Here is a 20,268-nt window from a genome sequence, read left to right on the forward strand (position 1 = left end):
AAGCACCTCCAACTGAACACGAAACCACGCGCCTGGCTACACTTATACGCATTTGAGGAGAACGTAGATTGTCTCCTTTTTTCTGTACTATGGTCGCAAATTCATGGTTTAGTACATTTTCGAAATCAGATGTTGAAACTTTCCACACTATGCACTAGATATGCAAAATTGTATGTAGACGACGTACTCCTCACAGCTAACAACCAATCAACAACATGGCCCCAACTGCCGACCTCTGTTTAGTGCACATCAAAACGGGTCTGGCGGCTAAAGGGGCTTCCACACACTCATAGCTTCGAACTCAAGAATCGGTCACCGATGCCAACTGTGTGCTCCGAAAGCGGCTGAAGCTGCCGTCCAAATGACTGGTCAGAACGCAATGTCGTCAATCACCACGCCCACACGGCGACAGTGGGGCCGCCAAGCGACATATTTATTGTCGATGCCACCAAACGTGTGATTTTTTTGATCGACCCAAAAACTTTTTAGAAAATCAAGGGTCATATGCAAACTCAACCACTCCAGACCATCTCTCACCTCCTCATTAGCTTAAAATGTTTGGACATCTACGGCAGCGTCGGAAGAGCGACCACCGGCCTCTCTTCGACATGGCGTTCCAGAGCAAAGCTTCAGATCAGGGGTGTACTCGTCCTCAACTTTTGCCCAGAACATTTTAAGCTTATTCAGGTGGACGGTTATGTTCAGTCAGGTGAAACAAGGTCAAAATCACGATTTTGCCGTGTATGCAGACGTTACCGGCGGATATGCCTCGAGCCCGGCGAACCATCCAGGGAAGAGAGGCAAGAGCTTTACACGAGGCTCACATATTAAGGAAGAAAGCGGATTTTGGTTCTGAGGGAAATTTTGCAGATACGTCTGACGTGATTGCTTATCTGAAACAGGGTAAATGAAAGGGCTGCTACACTAAATACCATTTCTTAGTTCAATACGCAAACAGTTGTGCAAAAACAGTGCTGATGATTCACCCGACATGTATCGATATTTTCCAGCCTTTATGCGTTTTCATGCTTACGCCGCACGAATTGTGCATGGTTTTGGTCTTCATTCGGGTCCAGTAAGAGCTGAATGCCACGAAGTGGTGCTTTCATTGTTGCAGCTTTTTAGTTTATGCGAAGACAGAGCGCATGTGACAGTAATTTCCGTTTTTGGGGCATGTGCTGCGGTTGCAAAACGGCTTGCTGGTACTTATCTCCGCAGGCATTCCAGGGAAGATAAAACGAGAGGACTGTTTAGGCATACCTAAACTTTCCAAGTGAAATTTTTCGCGTCCATATTCGGCCTGCCGTGGAAAGCGCGCCTTTGTATGCCGCACCGGCAAACGCGACGCTATCTTAATAGTCTGAGGCGCATGATTTATTTCAGCGAAGGTTGGAAACAAAAGAGATCTGAAAAGCAGCCCACAGGCGAGAGAGAAAATTATCCGGTGATAAAGAAATAGCCATTACAGGGGCACATGTAGAACTTCGCAGTGGGAGGGAAGGAAAACCCAACAATATCTACTAAAAAATATAGGTTAGGGCGCCACGGGTGCACAAACTTTGTAACGTAGTGTAACACAACACCGCACACTTTGCAACTTGCTTATTCTACGTGCCCATTTTGAATTTTGCTTCGTCAACATTCCGAGCCATTCCAATTCCAATTAATGGGTGCAAGAAATTTGATGGCGGAGGGATGAAGTGGAGGAACCTGAGAAGTGACCCTGGGGAGTCATAGAATAAATACACCACTCTTAGGGTATTCCAGCGAGCAAATATCGGAGGCCGAGGCAAGGAGGACACGCAAACAAATTCATAATTCATCCAAACATGTGGGGACCACGGGCGAAGAGGAACCACGAGAACCCGCCCAATTGATGCGATACATGTGTCCAATAAAGTGTGGAAAGAAATAAAGTCGAAAGAAGTCTGGAAAGAGAAAGAGGTTAAATGGTCTGTTGATGAGATAGCGTCTCCATTGAACCGTCTCCATAGATCAACTAACCGTGCCTGACATGGTTCGGCAGATGGTAATAAGATTATGTTTAAACTGCCGCAACTAGGGACAGAAGTCCCTAGATCTGTGTCAGGCGTGGATGAGCCTGGAAACGCTCTGGGACGGGCTCTGATGTGAGCGTACAGCCTAGGTGTGATTGGTAGGTGTCAAATAAGTGATTTTCACTATGATCTAGCGATATAGGTGAACAACGTACACTCGTAGCTTTCTGAAGGTCATGAATTGTAAATCCCAACAGGTTTTGAGACTCTGGAAAACAAACCCTGACGAAGATAACATGGAAAGGCGGATAACGCGAAACATGATACAACAACGACGCTGTTCGTTAGTGGAGGAACGGTGAATTGTTTTGAGCAAATTCATTTTAAGTTTCACGATACAAATACCATGATATGCTGTCAGGTTTTGCACTGGCTATAAAGGAGTTTTTCACCAAAGCCAGAATACGCAGTGGTCGTACACAAAACAAACGAAATTTGATATCGCATCCTTAATATGACGCGGCCATGCTAGGGATTTTGACGAAAGAAATTAAGAGAACGAGAAGGGAATAGCATTCTCAACAGATTTCAAGCTGATAAGTGGAAAGAAAAGCTATGGTTTCGTCACTGTGTGGGAACGGACTGAATCTGGTATTCGTTTCATGATGTCGTGATGTCCCCTCTGGGCAGTAATGTAGCCATGAGGGACTTTGGGACTACGTCCCACTGAATGTGACGGGGCCCCTGGGGACCAAGACCCGCTACTTTTTGACAATTGTGAAGCCCGTAAGGCTCTTAAAGTATAAAACGGATCCCAGGGACTTCAAAGTAGAACCCCGAAACCGAGTGGTGCAGGTGGGGGGTTCAGGGGCACGTGCCCTCCTCCCTTAGGTCCCGAGGGGCCCGACGATGATTGAGGGCCCGATTTGTGAGCCTGAAGGGCTAACCGGAGACCCATTAAGGGGCTCGGTCCGCAGGGCCTGGCCCTCGCACGTCAGTCAGGGGCCCTTTGCGGCAACTGGCGGCTCCTTAGTCGATGAGGGTTTTTTTCGGTTACATACCACCAATATCGAACGGTCGGCTATATGCCGGTTTGGGCCTGAAGGCCCATTTCCCCAGCAAGGTCAAGGTCGGGGACCGCGATGTACATTGGTCGGGGTCCCTGAAGCAATGAGTGTTCTTGTGTCGGCCAGGGAACAACAGTGCCCAACAAGGCGTCTTGTGGTGGCAAGAGACCCCGGGTCGGACAGGGAAACATTCGCTGAACAGGGACAGGAACAGGACCCCGGGGGCTAGGGGCATCTTGCGTTAGTCGGGGCTCTCTGACGATTAAAGGGGATATAAGAATGTACAATGAAAGCCCAAACCAGACGATGGAAGGGTCTGTGTCAGTCAGGGACCCCATGCCAGAAGGGAGAGGTCTGCATCCCATTTCAGCCAGCGGCTCGTTATGCTGAGCTGGAGAATGTGTCCCAATTATCAAACCCCTGTGGCGATACGGGATCGTTTTTAGTTAGTGGGGGATGCGCGTCTATCCGGGATAAATGCTCGGGTCAGAAGGCCTCCAGCGTCAGGCAGCGACCAGTGTATGGATGATAGTTCTATGAGTTTCGTATCGACCAGTGGACTCCACGCTCGTTTCGCCAGAATGGCAGCCGGTGGGCACCCTGCGCTGGGACGAAATGGCCCTTTAGTCCTTAACCGGAAATAATGATGTGTCCCCTAATGTTCTACCCACGGGGCTTTTTGCCCGGAAGAGGTGAGAAGCACCATGAATATTCAGTCAAGTGCATGGAAATAAGGTGAAAAATAGCAAACATGGCAGGCGATGTTTGTCTGAAAACGTTCATCCTACTGCAGAATTGACTAGTAAGACAAATTACTCAAAAATGCTTTGATTCAGCGTGCTCCTAATCTTGCAGCAAGAAGAGCCGGCCGGCGTTGCAGTTTCCGTAAAACCAAACGAGGTTGGCCGCTGCCAATAACACCAAATGGCGGGCGCCGGGCGCGCGAGAACGACCGTCGTGTAATAATGGTTCCGAAAGTCGTTCAGCCTTTGAAAGATGAGACCGAAGACGACTATGTTTGCGTAGACGATGATGTAGAAAATGATGCACATTTATTTATGGTAATCTGAGTTTTTCCTCAGAACATTTTAACGGATACAGCAACACGGAAATGGATATTCTACTTCTATTCCTCCAGTTCAAACACAAGATTCTTGCACCGGTTCGATGTGCTATACGTGCTAATCCTCTCCTATTATCAATCTAAAAATGTCACACATGAAATAACCACCAAGCCACATTCTGAACGCACGGATTGGTGTCCTAGAGCGTTCAAAGACACTCCTTTCACATGCGTTATCCATTCCCTCCGCCCGTTGGTCGACTTGTGAGCGCACTTGTAACATATCACACTCGTAGCATTACTGTGTAACATACTGTTCTCACTAACCGATGCTGACTGAAGGTTCAACATTCCCAGTTAACCATGGGGTTGGCAATGTGAATGTAAATTACTGAGTCCCAGAAAAATGGCAAAGACTTAGAGTTCTGTCGTTTTAGAAAGAGTTCATTGAACCATTGTAGAATGAATAGCGCCGGTGATTTATTCCATGCAGTGAGTTGGTGCACGCCTCCACTTGCTTGTTGACTTCAAAATGCAAACAAAATTGTATCTTCCGTTTGCTTCTGGGTTCCTTTCCCAACGCAGAAATGAAAATAAAACGAAGAAAATCGTGGCTCCTCAAAATCAAATGGGCCGAATCAGGTGATTTGCATTTCTTTGGGGGAAGGGAACTTTTAACATCAGGGGCCATTTGTCAACTCTGCCTCCCTCCGCAACCAATGTTCTGGCTGCGCCCAAGCATAACTTAAAACTTAACTTAACTTAACTTAACTTAAAAGGTCCCCTCAATACCAAAACAGAGTCCCTAAACGACGATGAGTGGCCCTCTTTGTCTGGGAGGGCCTCGCATAACCTGAGTTGACGCCTTGATGGCGATTTGATGAATTCGTCGTCCTGGGCAAAATCCTGGCTACGCCACTGCCCTCAGACTCTCCTCCTTCACTGCACTAATTTGAAATCCCCGCGGGTTCAAAGCGAGTCTTTGACGAATTTCCTGGGACGTAATCAATCTTAAAAACTCTCCAAACTGAGTGACGGTACTGATTGCTGCTGAACGCACTAGCCTGATCTGACGGCGTAGAATATGCAGTACTAGACTCTCGGATACCTTCTCTGGAAGGCCGTCCCAACTTCCGAATAATTACAGATGTTTGGATCACCTGTACTCACGTGGGTAATTTCCGAAGGGTGATTTCGGAAATGGCCGGAATCACCCGTGAACGTGAAACACTGAATGTTATGAGCACTGAAAAATACCACTAGGAGGCAGGTTAATCGCAAGAGGTCAGACACGCGCTGCGCTAGGTGGGAACCGATTGCGAACGACTTAACCTCATCGCCATCTGTTTACCAAATACTCAGCACTATTTTATCACAGGTTATTTGTTAAAACGGAAAGCAATGTATTATTGGAACGCTCTGCTGGTAAATCTCAGCTCTAACCCTGACAAAGCAAGCTCTGTTATTGCAAGAGGATGTGGCCCAGGGGCTAGCGACGTAAATCGCGATTCGTACACAGAACACAGGAAGCAAACGAATGGACGGGTGCCAGGAATAAACCGCTGTACATGCTTTAAAAATGTGCTCATTATGACAGATGTATGCGCATTATGACAGCTCATGTTCATTATGACAGCCAGCGTCATACATTTCCCTGTAAATCCCTAAACGCATGGCACGCCTCGTGCCGCTGGCATTTAGCAGCAGCGTCTCTTTCAGGGAATGGCGCAATTGCGTGCGCAGTAGCAGAAAGCCGTTCACTGTGATCCGCACTCAAAGTTCAATGCATGAGTTTTTATGCCGCTGTGTATGCAAACGCGCCACAGGACTACATCCTGGCACGAAGCTTAGCAGTAGTAGCGCAAGTATCGGCGACTGAGGGAACCGGCACATTGCAACATGCGCATAAAATTATGGAATGACTGAGACGACACTTGAGTATTACGGATCGGTCCGTTATTCGGGCTGCCGTCGTCGTTTGCCGTGCACGAACACACTAGGCGAGGGTGGTAGTCGGAACGGTCACTATCGCCTCACGACGAAGACGACGTCAAAGCTTTTCTTCAGCAGTCTTTCGATCATTCTAAACGTGATGCTGAAACTTCGGTAACTAAACTTCACACATCTCGTTACAAAACTACCCTCAGCGGGTCAGAGGCACGGCTTGAGAATGTTGAAAACTTGGCTTTCTATGACGTTGAAGCGAGGATCTTTCCTTGGCGAGACTGTCAGACTAGGGCGACCTCAGCGGAAGTCAATGTGACCGCAGCCGCACACACTTATCCGCGCTCGGTACTGACGGTCAATGCCAGCTGGCGTGTGTGTTCACGCGTTAGATAACGTGCGTGCGTTGCAGAGTGCGAATTTTAAAGCCATGTCCGGCATTGTTGTTATCAGTCATATAATAATCGTCATATAAGAAAACGCAATTAGAGGTTAAATCATCCAAGGTCAAACTGGGTCAAGCAAAACGGTTTTGTATTTGCATTTGTTCGCTCGAAGATCATCCACGAGATGGCATTTCAGGTATTCGGCTCGTTACAACGTTGCTTAGCTTCTGTTCGTTACATCATCCACTTACTCGTTACAACACATGGCAAAAAATGCTATGCAAGACGATGCTATAAAATGTACTACAAAGTAGAATAGTATGAACTCAACCAAAAAATATGATACCGTATGATACGGTACGATAAGATAAGGTATGATAAAATGCAATACGACAAAATACGAGGCTATAAAATGCGTACAAAGTTGAACGACGTATCCAACAAATGTTCTCATCGAGACACGGCAAACGCGACACTCAGCGCGTGCGCACCTAGCAGCGGGACGGCATGATCTGAAGCTTACGAACAAACGTGGCTTTATGCATTCACAGGTATTCGCAGCACTAAAGAATAGTTTCGAGAACACGGGGTAGATTCCGGGTAGAGAAGCCGCGCTCTGTCTCGTGGCAAGCCTGTCAATCTCGAAGTCTTCGCGAATCAGGCTGATTACCACAGAAACACTTGTAATATATCAATGTGTGAAAATTGTGGAAACTGGCCGTCAGTGTTAACCCTGGGCTGTCGATATGCCTTGCAGTAAAAACGCTACACTCTTTATTTAAAATGAAAAAGAGCAGCATACGGGCCGAGTTTGGGCCAGGTGTCATGTTAACTCATGCGGGATGTGCTGCAGTACATTTATTCCTCGCTCGTCAGAGACCACGACCAGCGCTCAACAGTTTTCCGACGCCCAAGGATAGGGAAGGCGCATGAATGTATCTCTAAAGGGTAAACCAAGGGCCTGTTCTAGAATGGCGAAAGGCACACATTCCCCTCTTATGCTTGGTTTTCACGCGTCCGTACTCTTTCTGAGAAGGCAGGTGGCAGAGGATGGACCTTGGTCGGCCCGAGCGGGCAAGCCCACGTTTGAGCCCGCTTTGGACGTGCTGAATACCCGCTAACATCGAAAATTATAACGGAGGAAATGAAACACAACTGTGTCATCTTGCATGTTTTGTGTTGTTAGAACGAAAGCTTGAAGAACGTAATCAGATCATTTAAACTGCTCTTAGAGTTGGTGGTAATTCTGACGTGCCCGGGTCAAACTGACCCCCAAAAATATCTCCAGAATGGTTTCCAAATGGCGCGGCGCAGACGCGTCAAATTATGCATAACTGTGGACAACTGAAAAGCGGATTATTTGGTATTAAAAATTTAGATATGCCTTATACGGTCCCTGAGCTTTAGCGAATTAAAGTCAAACCACGGATTCTGCGAAGTACATTTGTAGATAATTGTTCAATCTGATGCAACAACGGAGTGTCAGACAAAACACTACCTCTTTGAGATACTTTCTTAGGTAACGCAACAATTGAATGAACGAATTCCATTCACCTTGGGGTCAGTTTTCAAGGTCAAAGTCAATTTGTTTTATTGCTCTACTGCTTAATGTATGGGTTAGTTTCCGGTGCTTATTTCAAATTTATTGATACCAGAAACCGTATTATACATCTCACATGCACTTCTCAAACGGCAGATTAGGTCACTGACCCAAAATGACCCAGGTTAGCATTTTCTTGTCAGGAACATACTGCCTAGCGTAATCTTTGTCGCTTATCCAAATGCAAAACTCAAAGCGGTCTTGTATTATTTTGGTCACCATGACCTTTTAGAGGTCAAACAAGGTCAGTGACCTTAGATAAGCATGTGACCTTTTGCTTAGAACAGGTATCTAGGTTCTGAGACACTTGAGGAGACCAACCTGAAGATTCACCTTTTTGGACCTTATGAGCCAAATGTTATGACTTAGGAACCTCAAACTTTGATCTGAGTGAGTTCAGCCACAGGTCAAAACACCATGCAAATTTGGTGCCTCTAGCTCTCTTAGTTTCTGATATATTAGGGGTCAGTTTGACTCCCACCCGAGCGAAGGGTATCCAACCGGCCAGCCGGGCGCGTGTAAAAAGAAAATTAGTGGTCGTCCGTGTCTTGTTATCAAAATAGAATGGTGTGTGTGTTGTTGCTGCCGGTGCTTCTTTTTTAATCCTCCGCTCGGAGAAAAGGGAGCCGTCTAATGCCTGCATACCCAGAGGTTTGACACGACCTTCAAGCCTGTGAGGCGCACGTGACACCTGCCAGAAACAACTATTCCCTTTTAGAGCACCAGCCAGTCGACGGGCTTCAGCACTTGAGCTCTGATGCCAGTTTCGCGCGATGGTCGGTGTTAATGAAACGAGCGTTGCTTGCCTGGAGAACAAAAGTTGAAGGCATCTTTATCCCACTGCTTGTGGATGCGACGCCTGTCAAAGCGTTTCGCTTTACTACGAACATGGTACATGCTTAACACACCGTTATTCGGGGACTTGCTCATGAAATTTGGCTGGCGAGGTGACGTTCTAACCGAGCATCAGTTTGCCAAGAGCTTTTGCTCGAGTTAAGTTTGGATGGCGCAATATCACCATGGCGGTCCCGTGACAACGTCTCAGAAACATACTCTAACAGGAAAATGTACAGTCGCGTCGGTATAAGTGCCAAGTTCGTATGCGACAGGCACTCGTCGCACTTTAATGTAAGTTTGGATTGGCGGCTCTGACCGGTGGCGAAGCACGCGTCAAGTATCGGCAGCTACAGTAGATAAGGCATTACAGCTAATTGCATATCGTAGTAGCTCGATCCACCTGCCAAGCACACTGCAAGTGTGACGCTGCTCTTCCCATAGACAAGTCAATGATCGCGAGTTCCTGCAGTCAAGTTGAGCGGCTCGGCTCCAGGAAATGGGCGCAGTTGTGTGGATATAATATCGCTTACCAAGGCCCCTGACAATGGCATTTTATTCCATGTTGGTTCAGGAATAGATATGTGTTTTGTACATGTGATGCATTCAGCAAAAGTGAGCGAAAATCCATCCCATTGAGATGGAATCGGTCTGTGATGGGTTTTGGAAAACTGAACAACTGATCAGCTGGGCGCTCCATCGGCACACAGACCAGATTCTGAACATTTGGACAGACATTTCGTTAGAGCCAAGATGGCTGCTGGATATGGCAAGCTAAGCATAGCCGACGAAATCGCACGTTCCCGTCCATTAGAAAAGATTGCAAGGTACAAGAAGTCTTAAAGAGCGGTGCTGGTGTCAGTTCCATGGAAGGTCCCAGCTGGTTTTTGAATGCTGATGTAATAGTGTCAAGCATATTGCGCAAGATGCGTTTACGTAACACCATATCCGTTTTGTTGGCTTCAGACTCAGCAAGCTGACGTTAGTTGTATACTAAGTCACACCGTATGGTCTAGGGATTCCAGAACCCCTGGAACATTTGCGCTTCAAGCAAACAGGAGTCTAGGTACATCTGAAAATGATTTGCACGCTTACACGGTAGGTGAACCCCTGCCCTTGTAGAAAATCAGGAAATGTTAGAGGAAAAGAGTCTATGCATACTTGATGCATTCTGAGCATACACGCATGCAACTGCAACACGCACACACGCACGCCCACACATACTACACGCGCGTAAACGCGCGGAAGCACACAATCATATATCCACGCGCGCACGCACGGACACGCATACGCATATAGGCACAGCACTGTATCACATTGCACCATACCATCGCATGGCAACTGTGAACGTAGGATAACAAATTGTGTTGCATCGAGCGATACTGACGCCAATGACTGTGCTGCGCACAGTCTTACGGAGATAAAACCAAAAGCTGGACGCCTAATGATGCGTCTACTCACGCTCGAGCCGTGGCCTGACAAGACAAAAAGCGTATTGACTTCCTGCATTACGCGAGTCGTCATGTACGCGCATGCATTTGGTACATCAGTACCAGCTTACTGTGCAAATAACTATGCGGTGAAAATTCATATTATGTCGTGACAGATGCGCTTTATCCATTGGTGCCACGATATATTTTGCTGACGATATTTTCGTGGAACACTCATGCACTGGTTTGACAAACCGGTACACGGTTCGAGCGAGCAATCTTACAACCCTGAATGATATAAAATCGGGAAAAAGGTTGCATTGTATGCATTTGATACGGAATGCAATGCGTTCTTCAACACGTCCCAGTTTGAAGTGCAAGATTGCAAACTGGGCCATTTCGTTAGTGAGATAGGTGGTAGGAAAGCCGTGCTCGATATCAGAAAGAAAGACCTCCTCTGTGACGCGTTGAAGAACGATTGTGTTCTTTATCAACTGAACTCAGCGCAACTTTTCTTAATTTTGTGCCATCTAAGCGCGTACATTTAGACTACGGAGTGCTGAGAGCTTACCTGATTCATCGTGTTTGACATCTTTCAGCACCCGTGTCTGCATATACTGGGAGAATTTCTGAATTCACTCATCATATTTCTGAACTGAAATAGTTCATTGTACTTTTCTGAACGTTGTTTTCCATTGAGAAAATGCACAGCTCGATATATTGAGTACCGGCAATGCAATTGCTACTTGGCGCTAAAACGCCGTTTAACCAGCTGGTTGCCTATGCAAACCTGTGTTGTATTATTCATGCTCTGTATCCCGATCATAAATCCAGACTTGACAACAGCGGGATATTGGCTGGGGACGAACGACATTCCTCGTCAGCTTATCAGCAACACATCGATGCATGGACATTGCGGTTAGCATGCTGCCTACCGATGTAGGTTGGAATATCACAAGGAATATGGTGTACTGAGTGCTGGAGTCAAAATGTCTCGCATGAATGTAAAATTTAATTCACGCCTGGTTGACCCACTACCGGTCACCCGCACCAGTGCTGAGTGTCAGCGATCCGGTGTAGCGTAACAATGAACGCTTATGCAACGTCACGTTCCGTTCGGTACCACCCTGCTTAGTTGGCTACGTATCGAGAGGTTAGTGATCCGGTTGAACTCTGCCCGGCGATGGTGAGAGTATCTGGCGGCACGGCTGCGAGCGTGTCCCCTGACACAGACGTGAGTGGCGGCCCGCCGCCCCGACGGCGACCGGCCTGCACCCGTCGCCCACTGTCCCGCCGGGCGGGACGACGGCGGCTGACCTCTCCTGCGGCCAGCAGACGTCCGACCCGTGCTGTGCGCGCCCGTCGGGCCCACTCGGCTGCCCTCACCGGACGGCCCAACGGTCCCCCGGGAGTCGTTCAGCCGGCCCGGGTCGATCCCCGCCAGCCGGCCGAAAATACGCGGCAACTGGTGGACCGGTGACCGCCGCGGGGCAGCCGCGCACGAGCCGCGGCACGTCAGGGACGGGTGACAGGGGGCGCGTGGGTGGTCAGCGGGTCGGAGGCGGCTGGCAGGGTGGGGGGGGGGGGGGGGGAGGGGGGGAGGGAATATCGAACCGGTAGAAGAATTGGCATGCGTTCTCTAGTTATGTTAGGTTAGTTAGGTTATGGTTAGGTTAGTTAGGCAAGTTAGGGAAATACACTTCCTTCAGTTTTTCGAGCCGAGAAGACAGCAGCTGGGAGAAGTCGCAAATGAAGGTTTTGGTATAATTTAAACACGTGCCCGTGTGGCGGCTAATTACTCTTCGCTCGGTTGGGGATCACTGCCCCCCCCCCCCCCGTAGAATCAAAACTAATGTAACTGGAGGCACAAAATTCAAAGGGTGGGCTGGTTTGTGTGTGACATCACTATGTAAAAATTTTAGATCTGAGGGTAATTTTATCGTCACTTTGAATATGCTATGGGTACCGTTATCTCACCACACCTATTTGAGACAAAATTTGAGAACCTTTGGGTCCAACGAGGTCAAACTCAAGATTGGTGTCATAAGTGCTCCAGACTTCCTCAAGCAGCCGTCTTGAGTCTAGATGCTCATTTCTGGTCAGCATCGTTGGGCCAAATTGGCTCACGGTGACCAAAAATTTACGCGATTGTTTTCGTTTGGGAATTTTTGAATATAGATAAGACAGTATTGTTAGACTTATTCCTCAGAGAAAAATCAGGAGAATGGAGAAATAGATTGGCACCCTTGCGGCCTTCAAAATATGAATGCTGCTATTGTTTCGATAAAGGCGTGTTGCCGATACATCAACCTGATTATATATACATTCTCATGGTTTCTATCCGAGTAATAAGGCTAATACTACGGTCTTATCTATGTGAATAATGTTCCTCCCTAATGCACTGAACAACTTACGTAATTTTCAATACTGGTAAGAATTATGCTAACGGGTGCGCTTCCAACATAAAAAGTTTAATTATGTCATTGTAAGTCAGTGTATTACTCCGATTTTTTAAAACTCCATGGCAGATGTCTGTTGCGGTCCCTGTTATAACAAAAACAAAAATAAGCATCAGGAGCTACCCCGCCCAGCAAGCTCTCCAGCAAAACACGTGGTGGTTTTGACCTCGACCTGACCTTTATGCCATGTCAGTTGGTAGTCATGTATAAAAATGAATAACGCAGGATCTGTCTTGCGATCGGTCGGAATATTAACCAGCGTGACTTCACGCTGAGTCTAAAAAGAGACTGACGATGGTAAATACTGTCAGAACCAAATTTGAGAGGGATAGCATCTACCCTGGTCTCCCCACTTGGGTCAAAATGACGTCGCGAGACTCAATATTCTGGCCTATCACCGTTGAAGTCGTGCCTCATTCGCACATCGACGCTCTCCCACAAGTTATGGGAGCTTAAGTGAAGTAGTAGTGATAAAGGATGTTAAGTTTCAAAAATCCCGGCCGCAGCTCTGGCTACCGCTTACACTGCTTACTTGGCACTGCTTAGAGACGGCGGGACCTGGAGACGCGGCACAGTACGGCACATAGAATTCCCGAAGGTTAACGGCACTGTTTTATGCCATCCAAGAAAGGAATTCTAACAATACCGAAGACAACATTTTAGCAGGTAAGGCATTCGTCATCAGAGTACAACATCCAAGAAGCCCTGGTAATAAAGGGGATGTACATTGCTCCTGTCAAAATCCAACTTGCCGGAATGACGTCAACCAACCGTGCATGGCTCGGTACGAAGATGACGTCAGCGCACGATGCCATCTCCAGTAGCAGTTGAATCGCGTGCTAAGAGAGTTTTTGTCATCCATGGATATATATATATATATATATATATCTCTCTCTCTCTCTCTCCTCCTCTCTCTCTCTCCTCTCTCTCTATCCTCTCTTTTCTCTCTCTCTCTCTCTCCTCTCTTCTCTCTCTCTCTCTTCTCTCTCGATCTCGCCTCCTCTCTCTCTTCTCTCTTTCTATCTCTCTCTCTCTCTCTCTCTCTCTCTCCCTCGCTCTTCCTCTCTCTATTCTCTCTCCTATCTTCTCTCTCTCTCTCCTCTATCTCTCTCTCTATCTCCTCTTTCCTCGCCTCTCTCCTTCTCTTCTCTTCTCTCTCTCTCTCTCTCTCTCTCTCTCTCTCTCCCTTCTCCTCTCTCTCCTCTCTCTCTCCTCTCTCTCTCTCTCTCCTATCCTCTCTCTCCTCTCTCCCTCTCCTCTCTCTCTCTCCTCTCCTCTCTCTCCTCTCTCTCTCTCTTCTCTCGCCTCTCTCTCTCTCTCTCTCTCTCTTCTCTCTCTCTCTCTCTTCTCTCTCTCTTATCTTCTCTCTCTCTCTTCTCTCCTCTTTCTCTCTCTCTCTCTCTCTCCTCTTCTCTCTCTCTCTCTCTCTCTCTCTCTCTTCTCTCTCTCTCTCTCTCTCTCTCTCTCTCTCCTCTTCTCTCTCTCTCTCTCCTCTCTCTCTCTTCTCTCTCTCTCTCTTCTCTTACTCCTCTCTCTCTTCTTCTTCTCCTCTTCTCTACTCTCTCTCTCTCTCTCTCTCTCTCTCTCTCTCTCTTCGATCTATTATCTATCTAGTCTATCTATCTAATTATCTTCTATCTATCTATCTATCTATCTATCTATCATCATCTATCTACCATCTATTATCTATATCTATATATGATATCATTATACTATATATATATATATATATTGCCACCAGGTCGACAACACTCATGCAAAGCCACTAGGAGACATGTGCAATTGAAAGACGAGCGTCAGCTGTCAAATGGTATAGACTTGCAGGCAAACTGAACAAACTAAGATACACCAGGCGAGTTAGTGGAACCTAACCAACCGGTTCCCTACCGGTTGTGAAATACGCGGGTCCATCAGCCGAAATCAACGCTTCATTTGCTTGCCTTGCAGATGCTATCGTCAAGCTCAAGGCTGTTAACACTCGCCCGGGTAGCCGGCCAGATACTATTCGCTCGGGTCGGGAGCCAATTTGACCCCCCCACTGAGATCTCGGGAACTAAGAAAGCTAGAGACGCGAACTTTACAGGGTGTATTGATCTGTATGTAGACTCACTCATGTCAAAGTCTGAGGTTTCGAGGTCATGAATTTGGGGGCAAATAAGGTCAAACAAGGTCAAATTCCAGGTTGGTCTCCTAAGTGCCCCAGAACTAAGGTAACTGTTTCTAAGCAAAAGGTCACAGGCTCAGTTAACGTCAGTGACCTTCCTTGACCTTTTGAAGGTCATGGTGAACAAAATCATGCAAGACTGCCCTGAGTTTTGCATTTGAGTAAGCGACAAAAATTACGTTAGGTAGCATGTTTCTTTTTTTTAAAATGTTGACCTGAGTCATTTTAGGTCAATAACATATTCTGAACTTTAAGAAGTTCATGGAAGATGTATAATGCGGTTCCTCCTAGCAATAAATTCGAAATGAGCGAAATTACCTATCCCATACAGCAAGCTACATAGTAATAAAACAAATTGGTTTTGACCTTGGTCTGAAGTTCATACCTGACCTTATGTCAACGTAATTTACTCATTCATATTTGCGTTGCTTAAGAAAGCCTCTCAGAGATGTCTGGCTTCGTCTAACACTTCGTTGTTGCCTCAGATTGGACGATTCCCTAGACATTGACTTCGCTAAAACCATGGCCTGGCTTTGACCTGCCACAGGTCAGCGACCTTAACAGGTACATCCAACTTTTTTATATCAAACGATCCGCTATTGAATTATCTGCATCCATGCAAAATTAAGAGCGGCTATGCCGCGCCGTTTAGAAATAATTCTGGAAAAACATTCGGGGGTGAATTTAACCCCACCCGAGCGTGTGTTAAAGGTTAAGCAATAACCCGGCCGCTAGTACGTGTGGGTTTGGTTTAATGCTATGCACAATACCCATCTTTGATGGGTCACATTTTGGTCATAGCGTATTTCCTATCTATCACCCTTGGTCGTAGCCGTTTCCGATATAATGGTATGTTATATATATATATATATATATATATATATATATATATATATATATATAACACAAAGCATAATACAACATATCATATTATACAAATGTATATATGTAGAGAGAGAGAGAGAGAGAGAGAGAGAGAGAGAGAGAGAGATATATATATATATATATATATATATATATATATATATATATATATATATATATATATATATATATCGTGAATGTCAAGAATCACGTAATTGATTCGCTACTGCACTTCCGCTACCAAAAAATACGGTTACATTCCTCGTACTTTGTTAGGGTACGTATCTATCGTTTTCAAAGACGTGCAACCAATAATCCTCTGTACACATTTAAGAGCTTCTGGCTTAGGTCCTCAAAACATAAAAGCTTTACTTGTACAAGTTCAGAAATCAATGGATAGAATATGCCGTGTTACGAACACCGCAAACCCAGCTATCTAAGGCATGCTTGAGAGCAAGTTATGCTGATGACAATGCATCAGATAAGTTGAAATCACATCACTTAAGTTACTTATGTGTGGTACGGAAAGAACTGCAACACCTTGCCCTGTCCTGCCCTGTCTAATAATCATAGGAAGCCTCAACGACAGTGCAAATGCAAAAATGCAAGCCAAAAATGGCATAGAATGGTAGCGATATATATATATATATATATATATATATACATATCCATATTAAATAAATGTTACTCCTTAGAATGTTTTTGGCTGATCTCAAACTCATCAAGCCGTGAAAAGCTGTTTTTACCGGCTAGCTCCGGGTATATGTGTGTGCTCTTGTGTGGGTGTGGTGGTGTGTTTGCGCTCATGTCTCACCGGTCGAGATGGTGGGCTCGCTGGCCACAACCGGGGACCACTGCTCCTCCTGCAGCGAGTCGGCCGCCTTCACCAGGTCACCGTGTTGGACATCGCCGGCGAATCTGGCGGCAGGACACAGTGCCGTGCGAGCAGTGTGCACGCTGCCCAAACCAGGCGCTGAACAGTGTACAGATGGGAAATATCATATGCCTCGCAGCCGCGCTGGACAGCTTTGATGGATTTGCATAAACGGCTCGGCAACCGGCTCCCTGGGCTAACTGCGGTCGGGAACGAAGTCATACATTCTGGCAATCAATCATCATGCAGCGCTTGCTTGCATAGTCAGTGGGCCCAACGGCGTTGAATAATTCGACCGGCGCCACGTGTTGGGCCATGCGTTGAGGCCGCGTGCCACGTTAAGCACGTTACGCCGATCGTTCTATGCTTCAGGTCTATGTGCCTATGCTCCACTCTGGGGGAGACCGAAAGTTTTTGATAGTTCTTGACAGTGATCGGACGCTGAAATTTCTGCGTGGGTTTGATTTCATGAGGGCTCATCACGAAGGCTGTTCAAATATTTGGCAAATTCCTGGTCATGCATTAATGAGTGACTAGGCAATACAAACCACTGCGCAGATGTGGTTTCTTTCGTGCTTCTCGCATGCACTCTGCTTCATTGATGCGGGAGTCATTTGATTGCAAATAAGCATCACGCTAGTATTAAACGCACACAGCTACACTGCATAACATGTAGATGCAATGCCTGTGCACATGTACCGGTGAGTAAAACAGGCGAGGAAACCTATCTGGTCAACTGTGTCGAAATTAATTTTTCCCAATATATTGGTCGGAACACGTACGTTTCCTCGCATTTTCCCTGTTAGCAGCACCATTTATAGCTATACCGTCACCAACCAAACGCGGATTGCTTTCCACTCCCAATAGAAATCCCTAGCGCGCCCCCATACTCAAGCATGCAGCACCCACAGTATGCTTCACACAGTCGACGAACACACAGCCACCGTTTGCCGCTCCGGTAAATGCGCTTCGGCTGAATCCCCTCATCGAAAGACAGAGTCGCATTAGGCACCACACAATGGAGCAACAAAAAGACAATTTCCCAGAACGAGCGCCGCCACGCAGCGGGCGAAGAAGAGGACGACAGCGGCGAAACCGGACCCCACGTGCGCCACAATGCATTGCTATCGACCGTGCTGGCCGCGGCTGGGCCATCCCAGCCCAGCGCTGGCTGCTCTGCGCTATTCTTCGCCTGGGAAGCGCGGAGGTGGAGACATTCTCGTTTTGAATTTTGCTCCGGGAATGAGCTATGGCGGCGTCGACGGTGGAGGAGCCGGGCTGCGACGGGCAGAATGGTCCATGAAAAGAGCAGAAGCCGCCAGCGGGGATGAGCGCAACGCCAGGCAATGGCCGGCGCTACGCGCCTCTCTAAAGAGCTTAGACACCAAAAGTGCACTTCAGAGCTAAGACTTCGCTGAATGCACAGTAATGATCGTCTTAAGGGGACTCAGGCCTCCTCTTGGTCCTGAACTGCGTGATTTCCATGGCATTATGCTATATGCGCACCGCTGCCAAAGACTCGAGTAAGATGTTAGGGGGTGGTCGGGGAACGAATGCCTCCACTCGACTCGATTTCTCTGCACCGGGTGGTGACCTCAAATTTTGAACCCAGTTAGCGCGGGTTTGCTGAAAAATACGTGAAGAAATCAGTTTTTTCGTTCATGCCGCATTCTTTTACCGGAAGATGATATATTTTGTGAAGGATAGGCATCGACGCCTTGCATCGAATAGGAAAATAGGACGTGTATTCCACTCTCCAAAAAAGTAATCATGGTCTGTGCTAGTGCTGATAATCCCGGGACTTTTCTTTATCATGGGATCTCACGATTTTGAGAGATTCAGCCCCGGTTTATCCCGGGATTCCAGGATTGACCAGTCAGTTATAAATACGCTGGCAATCCGTGTTTTCCTACACTTTGGCAAGTGGCGCATGCTTGCCATCATAAGAGGAACCATCATTATGATACCATAAAAGGTCCCATCTTACCATCACGATTCTCTTTGGCGAAATATCACATTCGACCGTATAAGAGCCGTGGCAACTGAACAGTTCAAAGTACGACATCTTCATCGTCTGCCGTGCTCTTCGCCCTTAACAAAGTGAGACATACGAACTGCATTCATCATCTTTCCACATCATATTCTTTGGTTAAATTTCGAGCCAGGACGCAGTAGACCTTCCTGTTGTAACCCGGCCAGCAGGGTGCCTCTGTTCCGGTCACATGAGTCACTTGCTACGGTGGTAACGCGCCAAGGAGCAAAGAGCATCAACGGCCTCGTCCCTGAGGCTCGACCGCACTTTAGTGACGGTATATCCGAGAGTTGATTCCGGGCGCACTGCGGCCTGACTCCGAATTTTGATGAATGCCGCCGAAACTGTCTGTTGTCTCCCTGGATCAAAATGATCAGGCAATACCCAGCATGCTAACGCTTGAGGTGAACGCTAAGGCTCAGAACGCTGTCCCGAGAACCTACGCTGTTCCTAGGAGCCACATGCCACTTGCCGAGGAAATCCGAACGCTGAGGAGCATTTAATATCGCCCTTGCTTTCTTTACAGTTGCTCGGAGGGCCCGCGCTATTGTCGGGAGCCCTTTTTCTGGCATGCTGGGGCACTTTTGTTGATCAGAGGCCTTTCACGGATTCCTCTTATTCACCTGAAAGGTTCTTAACGCTATAACCGGGCTCTCATATATCAAACTGCCGGGGTATTCTAGGTTGTTCAGGACCCTTCACGTTGGTTTCGGTTACCTACCAGCACACTCGGGACATGCTGATGTACGCCCTACATTGGTCTAGAGCTTACGCTCTTGCTGAGGGCCCCAATCTCTCAGCCTCACCTCGGGCACACTCGATGCTTCGGGAGATATCAGACTCAGTCTTGGGTACTTTCTGTTGGCTTTTGCGGGCCCTACGTTCTTTTTTACGGGATCTCGTCTGTCAACCCGATTGGGGACGCTCCATTGTTCGAGGGTCTCTCACATTGGGTCTGGATACCTCCTTTTTGAATGGAAGGCCCTACGCTCTTGCCAGGGGCACAACTGTTAACCCGATCGGGCCCACTCGATTGCTCGGGGTACTGCACACTGGGTCTTGGGTACTTCCTATCCGAGTGTAGTGTCCTTCCACAGAAGGGTCCCACCATGTGCTAACATGCCTAGGCACTGTCAATTAATCAAGGGCTCTTCGCAGATTCCCCACGTTCACCTGAAAGGCTCTGCACGATATTGACAGGGCCCCACGTGCTGGGGCACACTCGGTTGATCAGGGTTTGCTGATCTAGTTTCAGCTTACTTCCACTCGCTCGGAGGGTCCTGTGGTGTTCCTGGGGCCCCTATCAGGCACTCGACGCTCAGAGGGTCTCTACATTGATCTAGGATTCCTTTCAGCTCATTTGCGGAGGGTCCTTCACTCTTGCCAGGGCCCTTTCAGTTGACCTGCCCAGGCACTCTTGATCGCACAGGGCTATTAATTCATGTGAACTGGTCTTGGGTTGTTCTTGTTTGCTCAGAGGGTCCTGCGCTTTGGCCGGACCTTATAAGGTGGCCTGCCTGGGTACTACCGATAGCTCAGAGGGTCCTGTGCTCT

The 20,268-nt window shown here is 47.4% G+C and overlaps 1 protein-coding gene across 1 annotated transcript in view; it reads right to left on the reverse strand.

The window, feature by feature from the left end:
* The window catches only part of LOC119107574 (desert hedgehog protein), an 85,610-nt gene that overhangs the window by 2,993 nt on the left and 62,349 nt on the right, over nucleotides 1-20,268 (reverse strand). The window contains exon 7 of the mRNA XM_037231062.1: nucleotides 16,623-16,726. Coding sequence (XP_037086957.1) covers nucleotides 16,623-16,726 — 104 coding nt within the window. The remainder of the gene's footprint in view (nucleotides 1-16,622; nucleotides 16,727-20,268) is intronic.

Source organism: Pollicipes pollicipes, unplaced genomic scaffold (assembly GCF_011947565.3).
Source record: "Pollicipes pollicipes isolate AB1234 unplaced genomic scaffold, Ppol_2.1 Scaffold_6686;HRSCAF=7923_pilon_pilon_pilon, whole genome shotgun sequence".
NCBI classification, from domain to species: domain Eukaryota; kingdom Metazoa; phylum Arthropoda; class Thecostraca; order Pollicipedomorpha; family Pollicipedidae; genus Pollicipes; species Pollicipes pollicipes.